Source organism: Dermacentor variabilis, chromosome 1, assembly GCF_050947875.1.
Source record: "Dermacentor variabilis isolate Ectoservices chromosome 1, ASM5094787v1, whole genome shotgun sequence".
Taxonomy (NCBI): domain Eukaryota; kingdom Metazoa; phylum Arthropoda; class Arachnida; order Ixodida; family Ixodidae; genus Dermacentor; species Dermacentor variabilis.
This window is the reverse complement of record NC_134568.1, coordinates 146,579,444-146,603,065: the sequence shown is the minus strand read 5'-3', so window position 1 is coordinate 146,603,065 and position 23,622 is coordinate 146,579,444. Positions and strand designations below refer to the sequence as shown.

General features: G+C 47.1%; 1 protein-coding gene across 4 annotated transcripts in view; it reads left to right on the top strand.

Annotated features, from left to right (window-relative positions):
* Nucleotides 1–23,622, top strand: part of LOC142586075 (GTPase-activating Rap/Ran-GAP domain-like protein 3) — a 567,772-nt gene that overhangs the window by 533,099 nt on the left and 11,051 nt on the right. For all 4 annotated transcript variants that reach the window (XM_075697347.1, XM_075697339.1, XM_075697344.1 and 1 more), the window contains 8 exons: nucleotides 692–796; nucleotides 948–1,022; nucleotides 1,989–2,052; nucleotides 8,864–9,013; nucleotides 12,710–12,823; nucleotides 20,704–21,081; nucleotides 21,866–21,946; nucleotides 22,114–22,232. In XM_075697347.1, the coding sequence (XP_075553462.1) occupies nucleotides 692–796; nucleotides 948–1,022; nucleotides 1,989–2,052; nucleotides 8,864–9,013; nucleotides 12,710–12,823; nucleotides 20,704–21,081; nucleotides 21,866–21,946; nucleotides 22,114–22,232 (1,086 nt within the window). The remainder of the gene's footprint in view (nucleotides 1–691; nucleotides 797–947; nucleotides 1,023–1,988; nucleotides 2,053–8,863; nucleotides 9,014–12,709; nucleotides 12,824–20,703; nucleotides 21,082–21,865; nucleotides 21,947–22,113; nucleotides 22,233–23,622) is intronic.

Here is a 23,622-nt window from a genome sequence, read left to right as displayed (position 1 = left end):
TGAGCTCACAGGTGCGACCTTCAGAAAGCCATTTCCACAAGCACATTTCCGAGTCATTTACCTGTCTTTAAAGCTTCAAAAGTCTGAGCCCGAATTCATGAAGCTTTTTGCTCGTAAGAGCTGTTTGCCACTGCTCGGCAACGTTGTCTAATGATACATCCAACATCCCGATTTTCTGGTACCTGCTCTTGCAAACAATTCAAGCGTAAGAACTTTATTGGGAACCCTGGTCTTGTTATTGACTGTCCGCCGTGTTTTTAGATGATTGACTTGTACAGAGTCTTCCACTTTTAGGTGAAACGGATATATTTAATTACTTGAATAATCGTTGTATACACAACAATATTTACGCCATGAAGTAGAAGGAATGCTCAAGTTACACTGGCTTAAATACTTATGAAAGTTCCTTCCATATCAATTTTGTATTTGTGATGTATTCCATCCATGTGATGACCCTCAAATGAGGGTCAACAGTATGTATAAATAAATAAATAAATAAATAAATAAATAAATAAATAAATAAATAAATAAATAAATAAATAAAAAAAATAAATAAATTAGGTGCTTCCCCTACCTAATAGCCGACGACCCAGAACATATTGCAAAGAACTAGGGCTGGTTCTTGGATCATGGGAGCTTCTTGTTGAAGAACGCTCATTAAAGGTACGTTTTTTTTTTTGTTTTTTGACAGAACATGCTGAACAGGCGTGCATTCAGTGACGTGTTGCCAGAGACACCCAGAGGTTCGCGTCGCAAAGAAGAGGCCAGACAAGTGGAGTTCGTGCGGATTGGACAGGTCAGCCACGTGGGGACCAATTCTCTGGCGCCAGTTTCCCTCTGCTCGACCCCCACCTCCCTTTTTCAGTCTTTATGCGGTTGCTAAGAATTGAAACGTGCCTGTCTGTATGTTTCAACCCCTAAGCAGCGCTTTGTTATACTTTTTCTAGGCCCTGAAGCTGGACACCATTGTAAAAGGGGATGCTCCCACCAGTCTCGCCACAACTAGTCTCTTCAAACGAGAAGTAGGCAGTCTGCTTTTGTCTATTTTACCGCACGAAAGAGTGATTTCCAAGGGAACAGACTTTGATAGTTCGTAACGCCTCGCTCAGCGCACATTTTAAATCGTTCTTATCAGCGACCAAAGAGCGATTTGTTATACGGATAGCCATAGAACAGAACATTATACTTGCGAAATTTTCAGCTTGTGGAATGAACAGAATAGCCATAATCAATTGCTACATATGAGCTTATTCAAAGCCAAGTGAAGCCCCGTCATTTGCAGCGAGGCTTTAAGCGCAGCAGTCCCCCCCATGCTCACCATCCCTCTCACAAAAACAGTTCTTTGCTGTCCCTAATGTCAGCCAACAAAGTGTAGTCGTCATCATATCATTTGTCGTGCATGTCGTGTCATCGTTATCATGGCGTCGTTTCCGCTATCGTCGTGCAGTGAGCTGTTTTGCGGAGTAGATGACTTAAGGATACCAAAGGAGCTTAACTATGTGCCTTTCTTGAAGGATATGTAAAAAAATCAAATTACGGGATTTTTACGTGCCGAAACCACGATTTGATTATGAGGCATGATGTAGTGGGGGACTGCGTAATAGTTTGGACCACCAGGGGTCCTTTATTTAACGTGCACCGAAGTCTAAGTACACGGGTGTCTTCGCCTTCATCGAAATGCGGCTGCCGTGGCTGGGATTCGATCCCGCAACCTCGGGCTTCCCAACACCATAGCCACTAAGCAACCACGGTGCTTTACTTCATTGTCAAAGTGCTTCAGAAAAGCTCATGCTGGTGCTTATTTATTATCGCCATTGGTGTTGTCGGAATCTGGTTACACACTGTGCCAGCGCCGCAGGGCATGGGGTAGTTACTTCATTATCGTATTTTCCGCGAAATCGCTGTGCTTGTACTGATAGCACTCTCGTCTGCAAATTTGTTTAGCAGAGCTTTTTTAATTATTTTTATTCCTTTCTTTCTTTGTGCAGCCTTGGGAACCCCAGTGCTTCTACCCAGACTTCCCTCACGATATCGTCTGTGGTGATTCTTGGGGTAAGTGAGCCTACATTTGTCTTTAGAGCACTCGTTTGCTATTGAACTGTTTATATTTTCTTGCGTATTGCCACAGGATTGATATTTGAAGCCTCAGATGTAGAGTCAATTTACTCTATTAGCTCGAAAATAAGCACCCCTTTCTTTCTCTGGAAATCTCGGGGCACTCCACCTAGGACATGGTGCATGTAATAGAATCGCGTTTACATTTATCAACATACTTTCTTAAGTACAGCCACCAATGGAAAAGAGATACTTAGAATCCTGAGGGGATGGGGTGTGATTTCGTATCAATGCAGTAATGTGCATACACTGCTTCGCTCTCTCCACCAAACAAAATACAAGGTCGAATTGGTGCATGACAGCACTTTGTGTTCTACAGTTGTATGTTCTGCGTGTATGTTTTACCCTGATTGCGATTTTGGTGCTTCGTTCTTCCATCAGGGAAAGACATTGTCGTTAGGCGACCAGTGTTAGGCGACCTTCACTTCGAGAAGAGCTTGTTTCTGCCGATATTTCGCCGCCTGTCGATATTTTCACTGGAGAAAACAGATATCAGCTTAATTTCTTCGGAGGAATCTGTAAATGGCACCTGTACTCTCTTAAGTTATCGGCGAAGCTGGAATAGGAAGCCTTGCAAATGCAGTGGAGACGCAGCTTATCAGAATGGCTCGTTTTGTTAGTTGTTGCATAGCAGCCAGGAATAGAATATGCAACACCGACAAGGACGCAAGAAAAAAAAAAAAACGGGCGCGGACAAGCGCCCCACATACGCGAGAAAGAAACACAACGCTGAAATCTACACAAACGTCGAGTGCATGAAAACGCTACACGCTTAACCGGCTCATCACCGTCCGGTACATGCATGACAGCTCCAGCGGCTCTCGTGTGCTATGGGGATTTTTTTAAATATCACAGCTGCGAATCTCTTCCTATAATAGCTGAGCTAGAAGTATCACGCTATTCGCACCAAATATGGCGTGCTAGGTTGCGTTTATGCCATGCTACATAACACCAACAAAAAACCATCGCCCAAGCACTTTTTCGGGGCTAGGCTGTCATTCACCAAGACTATACTTTCCTTGGCAAAGCAATGCTCCTCGCTGTGGCCTCGAGAACTGCACATAAATGTAATCGTGCATGGGTAGTTCTGCGCAGCGAACGGAGTTACGAAGCGTTTGACTCTGGACTCAGCTTAAAATGCACCAATATCCTAAATATGCCAACGTCTCCTGTAAATCCATAAAAATTTCAAAAATAACCTCCAGCTTTGCTTCGTTGTCTTAGTACTTCACTTGGTTGAAAAGGAAAGCTCGCGCCAGCCGAGCTCTAGTATACGTATGTATGAACGCTGAGCAATGCGTATTTAGTGGTGCCGCGTAATGAACGCGTAGAACGATAGCATCCGTTGAGCGTTGGTTTTGTAGGAGTATTACTCCGCCTCCTCGCTAAGCCAGAACGTTCGATTGCAAGAAACGTCCCTAGGGCTTTTTGCTGCTTGCTGTGCACATCAAATAATAATGATCCATAATGACCTGGTTTGTGCGAAACCTATTGTTGCAACATCTTTGGCGTCGGAGGCATGATGCCTGACGCGTCTCGCTTGAGCACGTGCCCGCTCAAGGCTACTTGTTATCCGCGTCCCCGAAAGCACCAAAATGCACCACTTATAATTGAACGAAATCACGCTACCTCTGCCGTTGCGCTCGAGCAATTGCGCTTTATGTGCGATGACCGCTATTTATGCATAGCCTTTTTTTCTAAACAAACCTTCATAATAGCCGTTCCATTAGCAAGCAGATCGCGCTCGAAGACCCTACACTTGCGATGTGGCTCAGCACAGTGCACCTTTCTTCTTTATGTACAGTGAACAGTAAAAGTTTACGGGATGCGGTTTCCCCTTCAAATCTGAATTCTTGCACTGTTAAGGCATGACACTTCGTATTTAATGAATCACTGTGTAGGTGGCGAAGGCTACTACATGCTGGAACATTTAATTTGAGGCTGTGTGACCACGCTTCGCGAGAATTCAGCTTCTTGGCAGATACCGCGTCTCGTAAACTTTTGCAGTTGAATGCACAAGGTACTAATTGAAGGCCCTACGTGCGAGCAGATGAAGAGTTACGAATGTATTGGATTGTGTCAGTGGTGAATGCTTCAGGGTGGTGCACGCCTAATTCCTTCCTCGTATTAGTCTCGTTTACTATACATTTTTCACTACAGTTGCGAATCATCAATTCATATATGTTTCAACTGAATATTATAAATTGTGTTAAATTCTACACAATCATTACCAAATGTCACTGGCAGGACAACTTCGTAGAAATTAAGGGATGCATATATGGGAAGTTACTGTTAGCTTCTTTTTTTTTTTTTTTGAAGTTCGGAACAGTTTCCTATTTTCGACAAGTGCAATAGTAAATAAGATACTATCGATACCTTTTATTCAGTTGTATTATCAGGATAACAACTTGCAACATTTCCACTCAAGTTTCCTGGTAATTTACTGCTCGCCATGCTGAGTCAGATTTTGACGCACTGCGGAACCCCCCCCCCCCCCAGCTCATCCTTCTGTCTGCAATAAATTTTCACTGTTGCCTGAAGACCAGTGTTTTCTTAGTAAAAACATGCACACGTGAACCCGTTTAAATTCCAGGCTATGCATAATCAGCATCATGACTCTTGATCAGCTAGACAAAAGGTATATAATTAGCTCAATTGGCCTGGCGTCTGCTGCAAGAGTACGTAGGTCAAGACACTTGTCTAGAATGCGCTCCTGACAAACAAAGCAGCTTCCGAAGTATTAGGCGACCAGTTAGGCGACAGAAGACAAGGCATCTCGTAAAGGTTGCCGTGCATGATCACTTCCAGCCGTCTTCGTATAACGTGTTAGCGCTAATGTCGCCAGCACAGTACAGAGAACACGCTCCATTCGTTCTAGACAAATGTATTGACTTCCGCGCCAGCTTACACCCCTGAGGGGGCACTCTGTAAGTGTCCGCCTTGTGGACATCTCCATTTGGTCTGCTACTGAAGCTCTGATTGACTGGGCTGGGGTACGCGTCAGGAGAAGATAGGCGCCTTCAGCCAATCAGCACATCAGCAGCATACGAAATGGACATGTTCACTAAGGGGGCACTTACAGAATAGTCTCCTGGCTGCAGTAATATTCCTGTTAGTGAGCTTAAACGCTCGTTTTTCACGTATCTGCTGCTGTTCGATTGAAAATATCCAACCATCATGCCAGATAAGTCGTAATCCACTTATCTGGAAATTTTATCGCCGAAGAACACCTAATTACATTGAAAGCATTAACTGGCTCCCGCTCTTCTGGCAGACTTAGTAGTTAGAAAGACTCGAGCTTATTCGATTTCGCGTCGCGCTGGTGTTCTATTACGATTAAAAGTTGCTGGTCGAACATTCAAGAGATACGTGAAATATAGCGAACTGAGAGAGAAAAAGAGGGGAATGGAATTTTAAAAGGCATTGTGGCTAACCAGAACAGAATACCGGGTTCACTATTTCAAGCAGAGAGAGGAAGAAAAAGTGATCGAAAGATTGGAGGAAAAGAAAGGGGGACAAGCGAATGAGAACGAGATATACATTGACGCACGAGAGAGAGCGAATTCCACTGTCATCAGCACAGGCCGATAAAAGTCAAGGAGCTCGGTAGAGACCTCTCCGCTTTTGCTGCGTCGGCGCGGGGATCGGCTGCTCCGAAAGCGACCGGTAGCGAAGGTGCTGGCGCCCCTATCTGTGCAGTTGAGTGAAGTTAGCGGTGTAGAACGTGCTCAGTGGTAGCTGTTCTATGCAGTGTTGTCAGTCATGATGCAGAAAGCAAGCGGTTTGTTTAAGCTATTCCGAGCTATAGGCGACGAAAAACGCCTATTTCCCTTCACGACAGTCCAGATGAAGCCCGGCGGTCGGAACCGTGCAGTCGGGTGTGTTGACGAGTACTTCGCTTGTACGACATTAGCGGTCGCATGTTAGCGATATGCCCGTCGTATGCGGGCCTGGGAAATTTGCCTGCTGCATCACTCCTTCACAGCGGCGCATTCCTACGCTTTCCACATACTATACGGCCTAATTCAGAAAAACCTGGCAGCTACATTCTTGGTTCAACATAACTGAAGGGCTCACGTAATGTTACCACCAAGGGTTGCTAGTGCGCTCCCTGTCTTGCGTCTGCATTCGTCTCGATTGGTCTAAGCATTTTTGTAAATTTAGCGCATAACCTTAAGTGAAGTTTTTACGGCGTGTGCGTGGCACATTATGCCAAAATGGGCTAGAAGACTGAAAAATATGGGAAGGTCTTCTCTCGACAACGTGAGCGCAAATTCGAGCACAGACTCTTGATATGGTCCACGCCATAGGGCAAGGCTGGGCTTCTCTATGCAGCTGCTCTCGAATAGGGGATGACGCCCATTTTGAGTGCGGTTCCTGGCAAATCACACAATCTGTACCTCGAAGAGCTGGAAGATCCGAAGCCATCGACGTTGTCAGATATCACATATCGAATTTGGTGGTGTCGGTGATTGCAGGGAAGCTAAAAGCTCCGTTAGATACCCTGAGGGTAGACGTATCGTCAATACGTCTATCCTCAGTGATATTACTATCAGTGTAATATGCATGTTTGTCGTCGTATTTCTCGTGAAAGAAGTATGGAAAAAGCTGTTTTGGGGGGGGGGGCAGGCAATAAAAGTTTACTCATGTCCGAATTCCTGGTTTTGTAAAGTTCTCGTGGACGTTTCAAGAAGTGTCGTTATTAGTTATTATTGTGAGTCTGTGGCACTTGGGGCTAGAGACACTTTTCTATATTGATAAATATGACTTGGCACACGAAACAACGCACATGAAAAACGGACGAGAAACGACAGGGGCAAGTGCCGAACTTTGAGCTTAAGCTTTATTACACATTCACGTGGTGAATGTAAGCGCTTGTTGCTGTCCCTGCCACGCTGTTTTAGTATGAAGAAATGCCAACTCGGACAGATTACTCAGCCTTTATACGTAACGCGTGTCCGAGCCAGCGTGTGTGAAGCATTTAAAAGGAAAACAAGGTATTCTACATTGATGAAACCGACTAGATGTTGTAGTAGAGCACTTGAAAAAGTCTCTAGTATATATTGTATGCTTGTTAGTTATCATTTTAGTAGTTATTAAATAACTAACTTCTTAATTAACAACTTCCCGGCCAATGCATCAATAGGAGGTCCCGTGAGTATATTTGGAAACATCGGATTAAGTTTGCGGCGCTCTATCTTTAGCGTAGCTCTCTTTTCTTATTGCCAGAAAAAGCCCACGAAATATAAAAAAAGTTGACTAGGCCGAATATCATCCCAGCAAAATCACCTCCAACCCACAAACAAAACGTGATTCGAACATTAAATTATAGCGACTAAAGTTTAGGTAGAAATGCAACATGAGCAATGCACACAGTTGAACGTCCTGCACTGTGAATAAAAGTATGATCATGTCAATCACCTCGAACAATTTCTCAGTTTAGGCAGTTTAAATCGTGTCAGCCAAAACCTGGTCCGTTGCCCCATTTTGCAGAATGAACAGTCGGACGCAAGGTGTTTGCAACGAATCATACTACATCACCAACGCAAAAACGCATGAGTACTGAGTACAATCACAACACAGGGCCCAAAAACCTTTAAAACTCAACAGTTGTCAAAACTGCTCTTCGGCTTTGCTTCTGCAAAAATCTCCACAACTCATACCATGCACAAAGCATGCTGTCCTCGAACTTGACCGCCCATAATTATCAGTGCATATTCCCCGAAGTCCGCGGTGTCCTTCGTGGCACGTTCACTCAACAGTTGCAAGAGGTGCTGGGATGCGACATAGAGCAGCCCGCCAAGGCCTTGTCGTTGTTGCCGACACGCAGAACTGACTCGTACAATCTTCCTGCGTTCCAAAGCCCGTCTGCCTTTGCGCCGCTCGCGCTGCTACGCTGTTGTTGTTGCCTCAAAACATCGCTCGTAGCCACGAGGGGCATTGGCCACGCTGGGTGGACTCCTTTCACGTATTCTCCGTTTGTAGATGTAGATCCTTGTGATCTACTGGCACGTACCCACTCTGGGCGATTGGTTAAGAATCGGGTAGGTTATAGTAATGTGTAAAATAAGTAAAAACTTTATTATAGGTAAACCATAATCGAAAGATAGGAATCGTTGAGCCTGCGTGATTTTAGGAAACTGCAAATTATATCATGGCTACTAAGTAAAAAGGATTCAAGTTCAATTTTGGTGAAAGGAGGCTCAAAAATTTTGCATTCGGAGCTTAAATCTCATTAATCCTAAAAGAAAACTTTCGATCGCAGCGCTCACCTTCCCGTCGCTATGCCCAAGTGCAGAGGCACCCATAGAAAGCCTATTTTTAACAGTTAAATCAAATCCAAGAAGGCGGAGTGGTGTTTCTAGGGTTCGTTTTCTTAAGCTAAGACGCCGCGCCTTTCCTCTTCGTCTTCAGAGTGATCATTTCTATCGTCTGTTATTCTTAATTCTGACACGTAGGTACTTGTGTTTCTTTTTCTTTAGGACAACCTTTGTGCATAATGCACAAAACTTAAATATACCACTAGATTAAGAAATAAAGACTACATTTGTGCACCATCATTTCCTTTTATTACGTCCAAAAAAATTAAAGAAATGAAAAGATAAGCTCTTTCAGAGTAGTCTTAACATCGAGCCAGACCAAGCTAATTTTATTAGTAAAAAGGCGACACTTGAGAAAATGAAGCTAGTCGTTCGCTGCAAAACAAGAACTCCCGTGTCGAACTTCTGCTACCTACTTTATTTTTCAGGTAACAACAAATTGGTTCTCGGGACCGAGTGTGGGATCTTTCTCATCGAGGAAGGACTCACGCATAGGATGATATTCGACAAAACTGTACTGGTGAAGCAAGTCAGCGTGGTGGAAGCTCACGGCATACTTCTATTCAGAACAGACAGAGGTAAGTGTTTGCATTGCGCATACAAAATAGAGACACGGATAAATGCAAGGCGGGGAGGTCAACCATAGTTGAGGGGCCGGTCGGTTAGCGCGTCGCAGCGCTTTCGTGGATTTGCAGTTTTAATGCGTAAGCATTGCGGCGCTGCTTCCCTAGGAAATCTCTCCGCCTGTAACGCGTGACACGATGCCGTCCATAGGTATACACGTATTCTGTGGCTCCACGTGCCAAAACCACGATTTCATTATAAGGGGCGTCGTATTGAGGATTCCGAAATAATTTTGACCACCAGGGGATCTTTAACGTGCCCCCAATGCAAGGGACATGAGTGTTGTTGCATTTGGCCCCCATCGAAATCTGGCCGCGCCGTGAAGCGGTGCAGTGTGCAGCGGTGGCGTAGAGGTAGAGCATCCGCCTCGCGCGCAAGAGGACCGTGGTTCGAATACCGGTGCTGCGCAATTTTCCACCAGATTTAAAAAAAAGAAATCCGCGTGTTGATAAAAGTGCATAAACATGCCTGGAGTGCGGCCTGATCCCAGTGATCAGAACCGGTAACGCACTCCCTCACCAGAGCAGGATTGGCCACCCTGGTGCAGTACTTGGCCACAACCTCCTATATGAATACAACAATCAAACCCCGGCCCTCAGTCCCCAGCAGCTGCAGAGCAACTGACCACGGCGGCGGTCAGACCTGTGACGCAGCAGAGGGTGCTAAGAATCCCTGGATCCGGACAGGCCGCCATTGTAATCTGAACCTGGCAACGTTTAACGCTAGAACGTTATCTAGTGAGGCGAGTCTAGCAGTGCTATTGGAGGAATTAGAGGGCAGTAAACTGGATATAACAGGGCTCAGTGAAGTTAGGAGGACAAATGAAGCATATACAGTGCTAAAAAGCGGGCACGTCCTGTGCTACCGGGGCTTAGCGGGGAGACCAGAACTAGGAGTCGGATTCCTGATTAATAAGGATATAGCTGATAACATGCAGGAATTCTAAAGCATTAAGAAGAGGGTGGCAGGTCTTGTTGTGAAACTTAATAAGAGGTACAAATTGAAGGTCGTACAGGTCTACGCCCCTACATCCAGTCATGATGACCAGGAAGTCGAAAGCTTCTATGAAGACGTGGCATCGGCGATGGGTAAAGTCAAAACAAAATACACTATACTGATGGGTGACTTCAGTGCCAAGATAGGCGAGAAGCTGGTTGGAAACAAGTCAGTGGGGGAATGTGCATTAGGCACTCGGAATAGCAGGGGAGAGTTATTAGTAGACTTTGCAGGACAGAATAATATGTGGATAATGAATACCATCTTCCGCAAGCGGGATAGCCAAAAGTGGACGTGGAGGAGCCCGAATGGCAAGACTAAAGATGAAATAGACTTTATACTCAGCGCTAACCCTGGCATCATACAAGATGTGGACGTGCCCAGCAAGGTGCGCTGCAGTGACCACAGGATGGTAAGAACTCGAATTAGCCTAGACCTGAGGAGAAAACGGAAGAAATTGGTACATAAGAAGCCGATCGATGAGTTAGCGGTAAGAGGGAAGAATAGAGGAATTCCGGATCAAGCTACAGAACAGGTATTCGGCTTGAACTCAGGAAAAGGACCTTAGTGCTGAAACAATGAACGACAATCTTATGGGCATCATTAAAGAATGTGCAATAGAAGTCGGTGGTAACTCCGTTAGACCGAATGCTAGTAAGCTATCGCAGGAGACGAAAAATCTGATTAAGAAACGCCAATGTATGAAAGCCTCTAACCATACAGCTGGAATAGAACTGGCAGAACATTCGAAGTTAATCAACAAGCGTAAGGCAGCTGACATAAGGAAGTATAATATGGATACAATTGAACATGCTCTCAGGAACGGAGGAAGCCTAAAAGCAGTGAAAAAACTAGGAATTGGCAAGAATAAGATGTATGCGTTAAGAGACAAAGCCGGCAATATCATTGCTATTGTGGATGAGATAGTTCAAGTGGCTGAGCAGTTCTATAGGGATTTATACAGTATCAGTGGCACCCACGACGATAATGGAAGAGAGAATAGGCTAGAGGAATTTGAAATGCCACAAGTAACGCCGGAAGAAGGGTATTCAGGGTGTTTCTATGAAGATCAAGTAATATTTAAAAATAGCCGTTGCAATAAATGGCCGTAAATAGAAGTTGCGACCATGCGGTGATGCGTCATACAGGATAATTAGTCGCTAAGTAACCAATACCCATAAATTAAGTTTCAAACTTTTAGTTTCAGCGGGCTCATCGTAATTGGCAAATTGAGATGAGCTCTCCATACATGCCCTCTCAGCTTTAGCACCTAGAAAAATGCGATTTCCCAAACTGCTGTGCCACGACGAATTTCCGCTACGATAGCGCGCGAATCCGAAACTGGAACGGGGCGGCGAACGCAGCGCCGCGCCTATCGAGGCGACGTTTTGTTTACACGTCAACTAGCAGCCGGCAGCCAGGGCAGTGCGGGTCAGTGCGCATCGCTGTTTTTATATATATATATATATATATATATATATATATATATATATATATATATATATATATATATATATCTTGTCCTGTTCGTGGGCAATAACTCAAACAATCACAGCGGGAGTCGCTCGCCTCCCGCTGTGATGCCGCTCGCCTCGATGCATCCGCAGCAGCGGCGCCGCCGGCTGTGCGGGTGAGCGGCAAAAAAAAAGTATACACACCTTCGCGCATAGCTTTCGCCGCGAGCGTTTCACTGTAAAGACTGTTGCATAAGCTGCAATTGCCAGGAAGCGGCAACTGCAGCATACGAAGCAGGGAGTGACGTAACTACACTTTCGTATGTAAAAAGACAGCACGCCTAGCAACTGATTTCATTTGTGTTCTGATAGCGCTATGAGAAGGCCACGCTTAGTTAGGAATACCGAAGAGCAGCGCAAACGCGATGAGCGGCGACGTGAGCAGCAACGTATCCAGCAAGCCACGCACAGTTAGGACGCCCGAAGAGCAGCACGAATATGACGAGCGACGAAAGGAACATCAACGTTAGTATGCACAACGGCGTCGTGCTCAGGCTCGGCAAGACCCAGTTCAAGGCTACGTCACATGGGTCTATCGGATCAGGTGATACCACAGCTTCGCTGGCCAGCCACTCTTACAGCGTAGATTAGAGCCCATTCTTTTCTTTCTTTGTTTTATGGAATTAGGCAGCTGGAAACGAAGTTTGTGAGAGTCTGCATTACCTAAAACATTATTGTTCATGAAGACACGACATAGAGCCTCAAGCATTCTGCTTGATTTCATTGAACTTGTTTGTGCGTTAATAGAAGGCTTTACGGGCGCTTTCCGGCAGGTTTTCCATGGTTTTGTAGCTGGGTGAAGATTGCCAACAAAAGAACAGTCAACATTAATCAGCTTTGCGAGGGTGGAACTTGAGCTGGCTCATATTGCTCGATCCTAAACTATCAGGGGGCTATCCATAACATTGTGCGACTTCGTAACCTTTCCTTACCGAAAAAAAAAGTGGAAGGGTAAGCGAGCAATACGCTTAGAAGTTAGGAAATTACTTGCGCACGCGTGATCTATATTGCGCTATTTGTTAAAGAAAACAACAAAAAAAAAGCTCCCGTCTCTTACCTTTAGCTGCTAAGCAGAAGCAAATATAAAGATTTTTCTCCTCCCTCGTTGCTGAACCGCTATTCTCTTTTCTTTCTTTACAGGAAGAGACAGCAGAGTACACGTGTTTAGACTCACTGACTTCGAGGGCGACTCGGCCAATTCTCTAGTGCGCACGCGGGCCGACCTCCGGGACCACAAGCTGGAGCGAACCAAAGGTGAGGGAATCTTTCCGGCGCTGTTATACAAGCTCGTGTGTCCAAGGTCGGCTTTGCGTATTGTCTACGCTTAGCGCTGCCTGAAATCTTATCCACGAAACTCATTACCGGGATGCAAGGACTTGCTGCTAAGTATTGTTCATCACTATTGCCAAGACATATAAAACCTTTCAGGTTGATAACGCATTTTTCTGCTCTAAATGATTACTTACCGATGTTGCTTTTAACCACCAAGACGGAAGACAACAGGCTTCTTGTTCCATCTTTTAACTCGTGTCAAAAAAAAAAACATTTCGCGCTGTTAAACGAAATTATTCAGAACTATTGTGCTATTCTGCAATGGCTTTTACTGTGAAAGGCTCTAGTGTTATCTTCTTTTGTGTCCTTGCACACGTACAGTTAATAAAGAAAAAGTGCTATGCCTCTCGAATTTCAAGTACGCTCGCTCTGTTCACACCCCCTTCGTTAATTTATATAAGCGCAATAATGTTTGGTAACACCACTTGCTTTCGAAAAAATATCTCGCAGTTTAAATAACACAAAAGTTGGAATTTCCAATAGCTGTTTCAAAACTCCATTTTTTTTTCGGCGCACTCCAAAAAAAATTTTTTGTGACATATGTGCGCATCCATGTTCATATCTGTACCCGGTGCTCTTCCTGTAGATAAAAATATTAGTAAGATATCATCGAGCGTTGCTCAAGAGACGTGCCGCCGCGAGAACGACGATGAAGTTGGTCGGTGCCCTTGGCGTGAGCGAGTGTCGGCCTGGCTGTCTGGCTCCAGTGTAAATAGCCTGTAAGTAGCCTCTTTCGTCTGTGTCTTTCCACACGTGACATTCTGGTGGAGGTTAGCGATCGCCGTCCTCACCACGGAACTCCGAAGTGGTCGGCACATCGAGCTTGTCACCATGACTCCCGGTGACGAGCCCGCCTCTGCAACGGCTTCGGCTGGTCCGACTGCTCCAATCGTCACGGTTGCCCCACATCACGACCCTGGTGTGTTCTCTGGCTTGGAGGGACAGGACGTTGACGACTGGATCAAGCTCTATGAACACGCCAGTGCTAATAATAGGTGCGACCCAACGATTATGCTGGCCAATGTCATCTTTTATATCGGCGGCACCCCACGCGTGTGGCACCAAACGCATGACGACGAGATAACCAGTTGGGACAGTTTCAAAGAAAAGCTACGGGAACTGTTCGGCGACCCCATTCGTCACAAGGTTACCGCGGGAAAGGCTCTTGCGTCTCGTGTTCAGTCATCTACAGAGTCGTACGTTTCATACATTCTTGACGTCATGGCTCTATGCCGCAAAGCTGACGATAATATGTCCGAAGCAGATAAAGTGGCACTTGTGCTAAAAGGCATCGCCGACGACGCTTTCAATTTGCTTGTTTTCGGCAACATCTCGACTATCGACGCCATCATAAAAGAATGCCGTCGCCTTGAACAAGCTAAGAGCCGCCGTATCTCACACCACCTCACGCGGCTACCCAACACTGCTGCTACGTCGACATGTGAGGATCGACCACGTCAGACCACCACCTGTGACGACGTCACCCATATTGCTCGCCGCGAACTCGAGGCCACCTGTTCGCCAGCTTTCTCCGTGACGCTTCCCGATCCGCCAGCAACCACCATTGCGATGATTCAGGCCGTCGTCAGACAGGAATTTGAGAAAATGGGTCTGAACTCCGTGTGTTCCACGTCTCAACCCAGCGTACCCCAGTTATCTAGCGGCCCTCCTCGTCCCCGGCAGTCCTTTTCTGCCAAATCTCGCCGCAACCCGTCTGTATGGCGTACCCTGATGACAGGCCGATCTGCTTCCAATGCTGTCGCATCGGCCAAGTCGCTCGTCATTGCCGCAACCGATTGCCACCACCTCCTCGGACATACGCCGCCGCTTATTCCCGCACCTTTGGACCTTCTGTTCCCTATACCACCCGCCATGAACCTACTGGCGCTGATGATCCTGCTCCGAACGTTCGCTACAGCCGCTCGCCCTCACTTCGACGCCATCAGTCTCGTCCGCCCCAACCCCGTCGCTTCTCTTTGCCACCTATCGCCTCCCGGATCCAGCCGGAAAACTAGGCACTGCAGCTTCTGGAGGTGAAGCTGCGTTGTTGACCCTGCCCTCAAATCCTCTGTTCACGTTACCTACGAACCAACGTTGACGGCTATCCTGTCACGGCACTTATCGATACAGAAGCACATCTTTGTATTATGAGTGCTTCCTTCCGACGACAACTGAACAAGCTCCTTACCCCAGCGTCGGCACGCGTCGTCCGCGTTGCGGATGGTGGTACTGTGCCTATCATTGGTATGTGTACGGCACGTGTCAGCATCGCCGGCCGCAATAGTAATTGCTCATTGCCCCCACGACCTCATTCTCGGCCTCGATTTTCTCTCCGCGCATTCTGCTCTTATTGACTGCTCTTCCAGAACCCTTCGCCTTGAGTTGCCGATTTTCGCAGAACCTTCTGACGCACCCCAGTGCCGCTTACGCCCCACCGGTTTTCTTCGCCTGCCGCCAAACTCAATAGCCTATATTTAACTGTTGTCTTCCCCACCAGTTGCTGATGGCGAGTACCTCGTCACTCCTCTGCCTGACATTTCACTACAGTATGACGTTACTGTGCCTCACAGTATACTTACTATTACTGCGAACCGCACTCGCATGCCTGTCTTTGACTTTGGATTGGCAAAGCAAATTCTACCGCAAAATATTTGCCTTGCCACCGTTGATTGTCTCGGCGACCATCACGTGGTAGCGTTATCGACCGATGGTTCTCGCGAGCTTAGCAGGCCCCTCACGCCAGCCTCGGGCGCCGATCCCAACATGAAGAAAATGGTTGCGACGGACCTGTCCTCTGGGCAGGCTGAAGACCTTTGCCAAGTATTGTCGCCCTACCGAGATATTTTCGACTTCGACGATCGCCCTTTAGGCCAGACGCTCGCGGTCAAGCATCGGATTCTTACTAGCGATGCTACGCCTATTCACCGACGACCGTACCGAGCTTCTGCGTCGGAACGACGAGTAATTCAAAGTGAAGTGAACAAAATGCTAGATAACAACATCATTGAGCCTTCTTCGAGTCTCTGGGCGTCACCTGTGGCGCTGGTTAAGAAGGACGGCACGTGGCGCTTCTGTGTGGACTACCGTCATCTGAACAATATTACTAAGAAGGACGTCTACCCGCTCCCAAGTATAGACGACGCCCTTGACTGCCTGCACGGTTCCAGCTATTTTTCATCTATTGATCTTCGTTCGGGATACTGACAGATTGCTGTTGACGATATGGACAGAGAAAAACCGCGTTCATAACACCTGATGGCCTCTACCAATTTAATGTAATGCTGTTGGATTATCCAACACCCCTTTGAGCCTTTGAGCGTGTGATGGACTCCTTGCTCCAAGGTTTCAAATGGTCCACATGCCTCTGCTACCTCGACAACGTCACCGTCTTCTCGCCAACGTTCGACACTCACCTTGAGCGTCTAACAACTATACTTGATGTATTTCGAAAGGCGAAGCTGCAACTGAACTCGTTTTGGACACCGCCAAATTACTCTTCTGGGCCACCTCGTTGACACTTCCTGAGTACAGCCTGATCCCGACAAAACTCGCGCTGTCCGAGAGTTTCCGGTTCCGAAGACAGCCGCAGACGTTCGAAGTTTTGTAGGGCTATGTTCTTACTTTCGTCGTTTTTTTCCAGATTTTGCGGCAATTGCTAGACCCCTCACTAATCTATTGAAGAAAGGCGTGCAATTCTCGTGGGGTACTGCAGAAGCCGCCGCCTTTTCTCGTCTCGTCACTCTTCTAACCTCACGACCCATTCTCGCCTACTTCGACCCTGATGCCCCTACAGAATTGCGTACAGATGCCAGTGGTCATGGCGTAGGTGCCGTCCTAGCCCAGCGTCAGCGTGGCCAGGATCGCGTTATTGCTTATGCGCGCCGCCTCCTAGCACCATCGGAGCGCAATTATTCCATTACGGAACGAGAATGCCTTGCTGTTGTCTGGGCGGTTGCGAAATTCCGTCCTTACCTTTACGGTCGCCCTTTTTCTGTAGACACTGACCATCATGCTCTCTGCTGGCTCTCATCGCTAAAAGATCCTGTGAGCCGGCTTGGTCGATGGGCTTTGAGGCTACCAGAATTTTCATATTCCGTGGTGTACAAGTCTGGTCCTTGCACCAAGACGCTGACAGCTTGTCGCGTTACCCTGTTGATGACTCTGACTCCTCCAATATAGCCAGTACTTCTTGCGTGTTCTCTGTATCACAGTTGCTTCATTTCGCCGACGAGCAACGTCGTGACACGTACATCAGAGCACTCATCGACCGTTTTGAACACTCTCCGGCCGATGCTGCCCTGCGCCTCTTCGTCCTCCGCGACGGCTCTGAGTTTCTACTTGTAATGCCTAAACACCTCCGCTCCACCGTTCTAGAAGAGCTTCATGACGCACCAACGGCAGGGCACCTCGGCGTATCTCGAACCTATGATCGTGTACGTTGCCGTTTTTTCTGGCCGGGCCTTGCCCATTCCGTACGACGTTACGTCGCCGCTTGTGAACTTTGCCAACGACGCAAGAAGCCTTCCGAGCTCCCTGCTGGTTACCTGCAGCCGCTCGACATACCTACCGAGCCCTTCCACCGTGTCGGCTTAGACCTTCTCGGCCCAATTCCGGAATCTGCATCAGGAAACAAGTGGGTTGCAGTCGCGGCGGACTACGCGACCCGCTACGCCGTAACCCGCACTCTTCCAACCAGTTGCGCAACTGATGTTGCGGATTTCCTCCTACATGATATCATTTTGATGCACAGTGCACCTCGTCGATTGCTAAGAGACCGTGGCCGTACGTTTTTGGCCAAAGTCATTGGAGACATCATTCGTGCCTGCTCAACACGGCAATTATTTACCACCTCCTGCCACCCCCAAGCGAACGGCCTCACTGAGCGTTTGAACCGCACCCTTACAGACATGCTATCCAAATACGTTTCAGATGACCACCGTGACTGGAACCTGGCTCTACCTTACATTACCTTTGCCTACAACTTTTCCCGTCTCGAAACTGCTAGATTTCCCCGTTTTACCTCTTGTATGGCCGAGAACCTACATTACCACAGGACACTGTGCATCCGTCCGCCGCAACATCAACTAGCGATTATGCCCATAATGGAATCGCCCATGCTGAACATGCTCGCCAACTTGGGCGCGATCGTCTACAAGTGTCGCAAGACAAACAGAAGCAACGCTACGACCTCCGTCACCGTGATGTCCATTTTGTGCCCGGCACCCTCGTGTTGCTTTGGTCACGATCGCGTGAAGTTGGCCTTTGTGAAATACTGCTTTCCTATTACACAGGCCCATATCGCGTGCTCTGCGAAGTGACTGATATCACCTATGAAATCGTTCTAGCCACGCCCACTGCGTCCTCCGCTGTGACAACCAGTGACATTGTCCACGTCGCCCGACTCAAGCCCTACAACTCTCCACGCGCCTTGGATATTTAACAGCACTGTGACGGCGCTTTTGTCGCCGGACGGGTAGTATTACGATATCATCGAGCGATGCTCAAGAGACGAGCCGCCGCGAGAACGACGATGAAGTCGGTCGGTGACCTTGGCGCGAGCGAGTGTCGGCCTGGTTGTCTGGCTCCAGGGTAAATAGCCTGTAAATAGCCTCTTTAGTCTGTGTCTTTGCACACGTAACAATATTAACTTCAATCCGCTACGTGCAGTCTGAGCCCAAAAAATCAATTTGTGTCTGATTCATTCTTCGGCTTGGGTTTCTACGCTTTGCTTTCGCTTTTCTTCCCCTCTTGAATAGAATTTAAGAAAATTGCTGGCCGTGGCATACATCATGACGGCACCACATATAGTGCAGGGATGTGGACAGGCGGACATAACCTGCATGACAAATCACAAAAATGACTTAACTGAATAATCAGTTTCCTCTAGTAATTTTCAATTAATGCATGCGTCTAGCGCATAATTTTAAATTACAGATTTGAAGTCTGTAATTCTACAACAACATTAAATTTTGGTAACTATTCTCTGATGCAGTTGTGGAGTATGATATGCGTAGCCAAAAGCTCCAGCTAATCACCTTCATGTGAGAACAAAAAAAAAAGGGGGGGGGGGAGGCGCAGGTAGGCGTATCTTACGCGGCCGATATGCCAATAATAGAAAGTTTCAGTTTAGGGGACGCAAGCCGCTTGCGTCCCCTAAACTGAAACTCTCAAAGAACTAAAAAAAAAAAACTCTCTAATGTCACCGAGCTAAACCCTATCGACGCGAGCTTGACTAGAAATCTGCTGCGCCGTCCTTTAAGAAAATCGTGGCAATACTCCGGGCAACAATCAAATTGGAGAGGCGCGTCGAGGACCGCTTTTTCGCAGCGAGTAAATCGGTGATTTGAAATGAACTTTATTTAAATGAACTTTAACAGCCGATCAGTTGACGACTAGCAGCACCAGAAAAAAATATAAATGCTGTCGCCTTAGACAATTACAGACATCAAATCTGTCATTTAAACATATGCCATGAACATGGTAGTTAAAATGTTAATTAGCAGAAACTTGTTGAGTATAGTTCATTTATCATCGTGATTTGCATATCTGGTTATGTCTATCTCTCCATATAACCGCGTTACGGCGGCAGCGTGGCGCTCACATAGGCGATTTTTCAAAGAACCATGAAGAGTTCTAAAAAAAAAGAAAGCACCCTGCATTGTGTCTCGTGTTTGTAATCTTCCTAGCTTTTTAACTTTCCTTACCCGCCGTGGTTGCTCAGTGGCTATGGTGTTGTGCTGCTGTGCACGAGGGCGCGGGATCCGATCCCGGCCACGAAGGCCGCATTTCGATGGTGGCGAAATGCAAGAACACCCGTCTACTTATATTTAGGTGCAACTCAAAGAACCCCAGGTGGTCCAAATTTCCACAGTCCCCTCCCCCCCCCCCGCCCCCTACGGCGTGCCTCATGATCAGCAAGTGGTTTTGGCACGCAAAACCCCATAATTACACGCAAGTGTAGCCTACTTGCGTGTAAATAAGAAATAAAATACGTATAATGCTTATCCTCACAGGAACCCGCCGTCGCCCCAATACTCGTTGCACATCTTCTCGAGTTCCCCACATCCATTGACCTGTGAGGTGATGATGGGGTCTTAGTTCGGTGCGCCTTCCATCACGAAAAGTGAGAAAACTGTACGAAATGACAAACCCGACATTTTGTCTTCGAGCAATATTTAAAGACCAGTGACGGGAAAGCTAACACTACGAGACAAAAAAATTTGCGCAAGACCTCGCCGCTCGCTGGTATGCATTGGACGGCTTCATGACGATGGATATGCGTCTAAACGCACACGCAAATGGATATGTAGGAGCGAATAAAAATCTCGTGTTTATTGTTCAGAATAAAACGTTGAAGAGGAATGCTTTCAGCTGTAAGTGCTCGTGCTGTCTTTCTCGCTACTTCCCTCTTAACTAGCGCCGCCACCTCGAAATCACGTTAAGACAGCAGTGTCATCATTTTCTAAACTATAGCGCGAACAGTCGCTTAGTCAGCGCGTTAAATGAGTGGCCCAAAGAGTGTTTGTAGGCGGTCATGTCGCACTGTTGTCCTGTAAGAGAGTTATTGCAGACTAGCATGCTCTAGTCGAGGCGGGCCATGTTGTGCGCACGTGCACGATGTGCGCTGCCGTCATGCCGCCCGTTTCAGTACCCATGCCAGATTATCGGTCTGCTATTACCTGAGCAAGGGTTAGCTGCTAACCATATAAATTACAGTCAGTTAGTAGGACTGCGTTTCTTTCGCTCTATCCCAAGATCCAGCAAAAAAAATATATAAGAACGCGCGTCTGGCGGTGCCGCAGGGTGCCACCTGTACGCGCTGAGCCGGCCGGGTGGCTCGCACCTGCGCATGGCGGCGGCCGTGGGACGGCGGCTGCTGGTGCTGCAGTGGCGCCACTCGGCCGCCTGGACCACGTGGTGCGCCGCATCGGACACCGACACCGTGGACGGGTTCCAGCTGGTGCGCGAGCTACTCGTTCCCGAGGCGCCCGCGCTGCTCACGCTCGTCGACAGCCCCGACAACCACATCTGCGTCGGCTACCGCCACCAGTTCGACCTCGTCAGCGAGAAGACGGGCGACGCCACCCGCCTGCACACCGTGGACGCCGCCAAGGCGCACCTTGTCGCAGCGCTCGACATCTACGAGGACGACGAGGCCGAGCTGCTGCTCTGTTACAACCGTGCGTACACACTTGTCTCGCGTCGCGCGAGCCCCCTCTGAACGGGACGTGTCGAGTTTATTAGGATCGTCTCGCGCGCGAGATTGTTGAGTTGCCTTTACGGTGCGGGCGGTAACCGAAAAACCGCCGTTGGGCTGTGGGTGAAAAAAAATCCAACTGTCGATTGTTTGTCTAATGAACTCGCAATAATTTATACAGACAGCTGCTTTGAGGAGGGCTGAAAGTTAGGCTAGTCAGTATGGTCCATCTCTGGTGCTGGCGCACCAGAGACGCGGGGCTTCGTGTCTCCTACGAACCAACTCGCCCAGCAAACAACGTTACTGCATTTATAGAGCTCTGAAGGGTATCCACTAATCTGAAGAGTATCCACGTTGAGGGATGCCAATTAATGGCTTGTTTATCTTTCTTCACACCTTCGTCATTTTCTAGCTAAACTGTGCGCGACAGCTGTTGAGCGATTTCCACCGCGCGCAATCACCTGTTTCGCTAAATGTCTCCACTTGTTTCCAAATGTATCCAAGTGTTGGCTGTTTTTATTGCCTAGTTATAATGTTATCTTCATTGTCATAATGTGTGTACTGAGGAACACCGGCGTTTCTATTATCATGAAAAACCCAGAAAACGTGCAATTCTGGGAAAATTTCTTAGTTACGAAAATACCAGAGGAAAAAAAAAGAAACAGAACTTCCACCCCAGTGTCTAACCTTCTTCCTCCCTTAGACTTGATGACGATGATAATGACTTTAACAACGTTCTTTTTTCTTCATTTGCTTTAATTTTTCAGATACAACACACTTCCAGAAGTTGAATGACGAGAATACGACGGAATTCGACTTCCAGTGGAACGCTGTGCCCGACAACATTGGTACGACATAGATCTACCATTTTAAAGAATTAGGTCTCATGCTATGTATATTAATTCAATTTCATTGATTACTTTGCACGTGCACACTCGCGTTCTGGATGCATACGCAAAGAATAACTGATTCTGTAGCGAAATGGTGTCCCTTCCCTGCTTCTTTCTTTTCACAGTGTGTGTGTTTCCTTACATCATGGCCTTCACGTATGAGAGTATTGAGATTCGGCTCATCATTAACGGAAATCTCGTGCACAACATGACCATGCCCAAGCTGAAGCTCATCACTTCCAAGGTGAGCTTACATGCAGAATTTTTCATTGTTGTATATGTTAACCAGTAACGAGAAAGAGAGGGATTGAATATAGAGAAAGACAGGGACGTTAATGAGACCACGATCCGTTTGGATACTCTGTGCTGCGATAGGGCACACAAGGGTCGCTGTAACGTAAAGCTATTCCAATCTATTTCTATTCTATTCCTAACCCTCCACTATTGGTCGAACATTTTTCAGGTCACCCCCACATCGCCTGTCTGTCACGCGAGGTCACGAAAACCGCATCTCCCACTCCGATATGACGTGTACGCCTTAATTATGCATGATTAGACCGAACAAAGGCAAATCAATTATTTCCTATTCTGCGCGCTTTTTTTAGTATTATTGCTTCACTATTGGTCAAAAATTGTCCGGCTGTACCCATTTTGCCTGTCTGTCAGGGGCGACGTCACAAAAGTACGAAAACTCACCATGTCAAAGTGACGTCTACGCACTACACATGAATTAATATGCCGAACAAAACTGCATTATTTTCGGAATAGCCGGTGAATGCCCCGTTCCAGGAACAATGGGATAAAGGTTCGTTGCGCACCAATCGCTCTGGCACTGGCTACTCGGTGCTGCTAGGGAGAATGCATTTCTCTGCGTATAATAAAAATGTTGCGTGGCAGTATTACTTTTTTGAGCCCTTTCGGCACGTATAGAACATCGCTATGCCAATTCTTCTTCGCTGAGGATCCGTTTTGGTCGGATTTTTAACCTTCCCTTGAACACCAACGCAAGTTAAGGGGCAGATGACTAATCGCTGACGTCGTAACCGCCCTCCTCATCGGGTTATCTAGTTTATTTGCGCTAGGCCCGACCCACCGAAACCCTCTCCACTTCTGCGTGCTTGTTGCGTCTGGTCAGCCAATTAGGTCCAAGCCAAAAGCAAACAAAAGTTACCTCCTATAAACGAGGGGAGCCTTTGACTGGTGTGTTAAAACAACACCGCGGGTCATCTCCCGATGCTTTCGTCGATGGTTACATAAATATGACGTCAAGAGCTCGGAACCAAATCAGAATGGAATAGTTTTGCGGTATACGGCCTAAAGCTTCAAAAGTAAAATATGAAATAAAAAGCCCCGTCGCAAATGTATGCCAATGTGGGCAACTGATACATCGGAGACAGCGAAGCGGTATAAACGACTTGTCGCACTCTTCGCAACTGTACCGAGTGTCTGTCTGTATGTTGGCGGTATGATGATTCAGATGCCGCTTTAGCGGCCGCAGACCAAGGCATAATGAGACGTTGTTACTGCGAATTCGTTCTGTAGTAAAATATTCATTTGCATGTTATTCATGAAGTTCATATTCAAAATTGGGTGGCGCATACGCGGAGCGTGCCATGTGGCGCGGACTCCTTCCG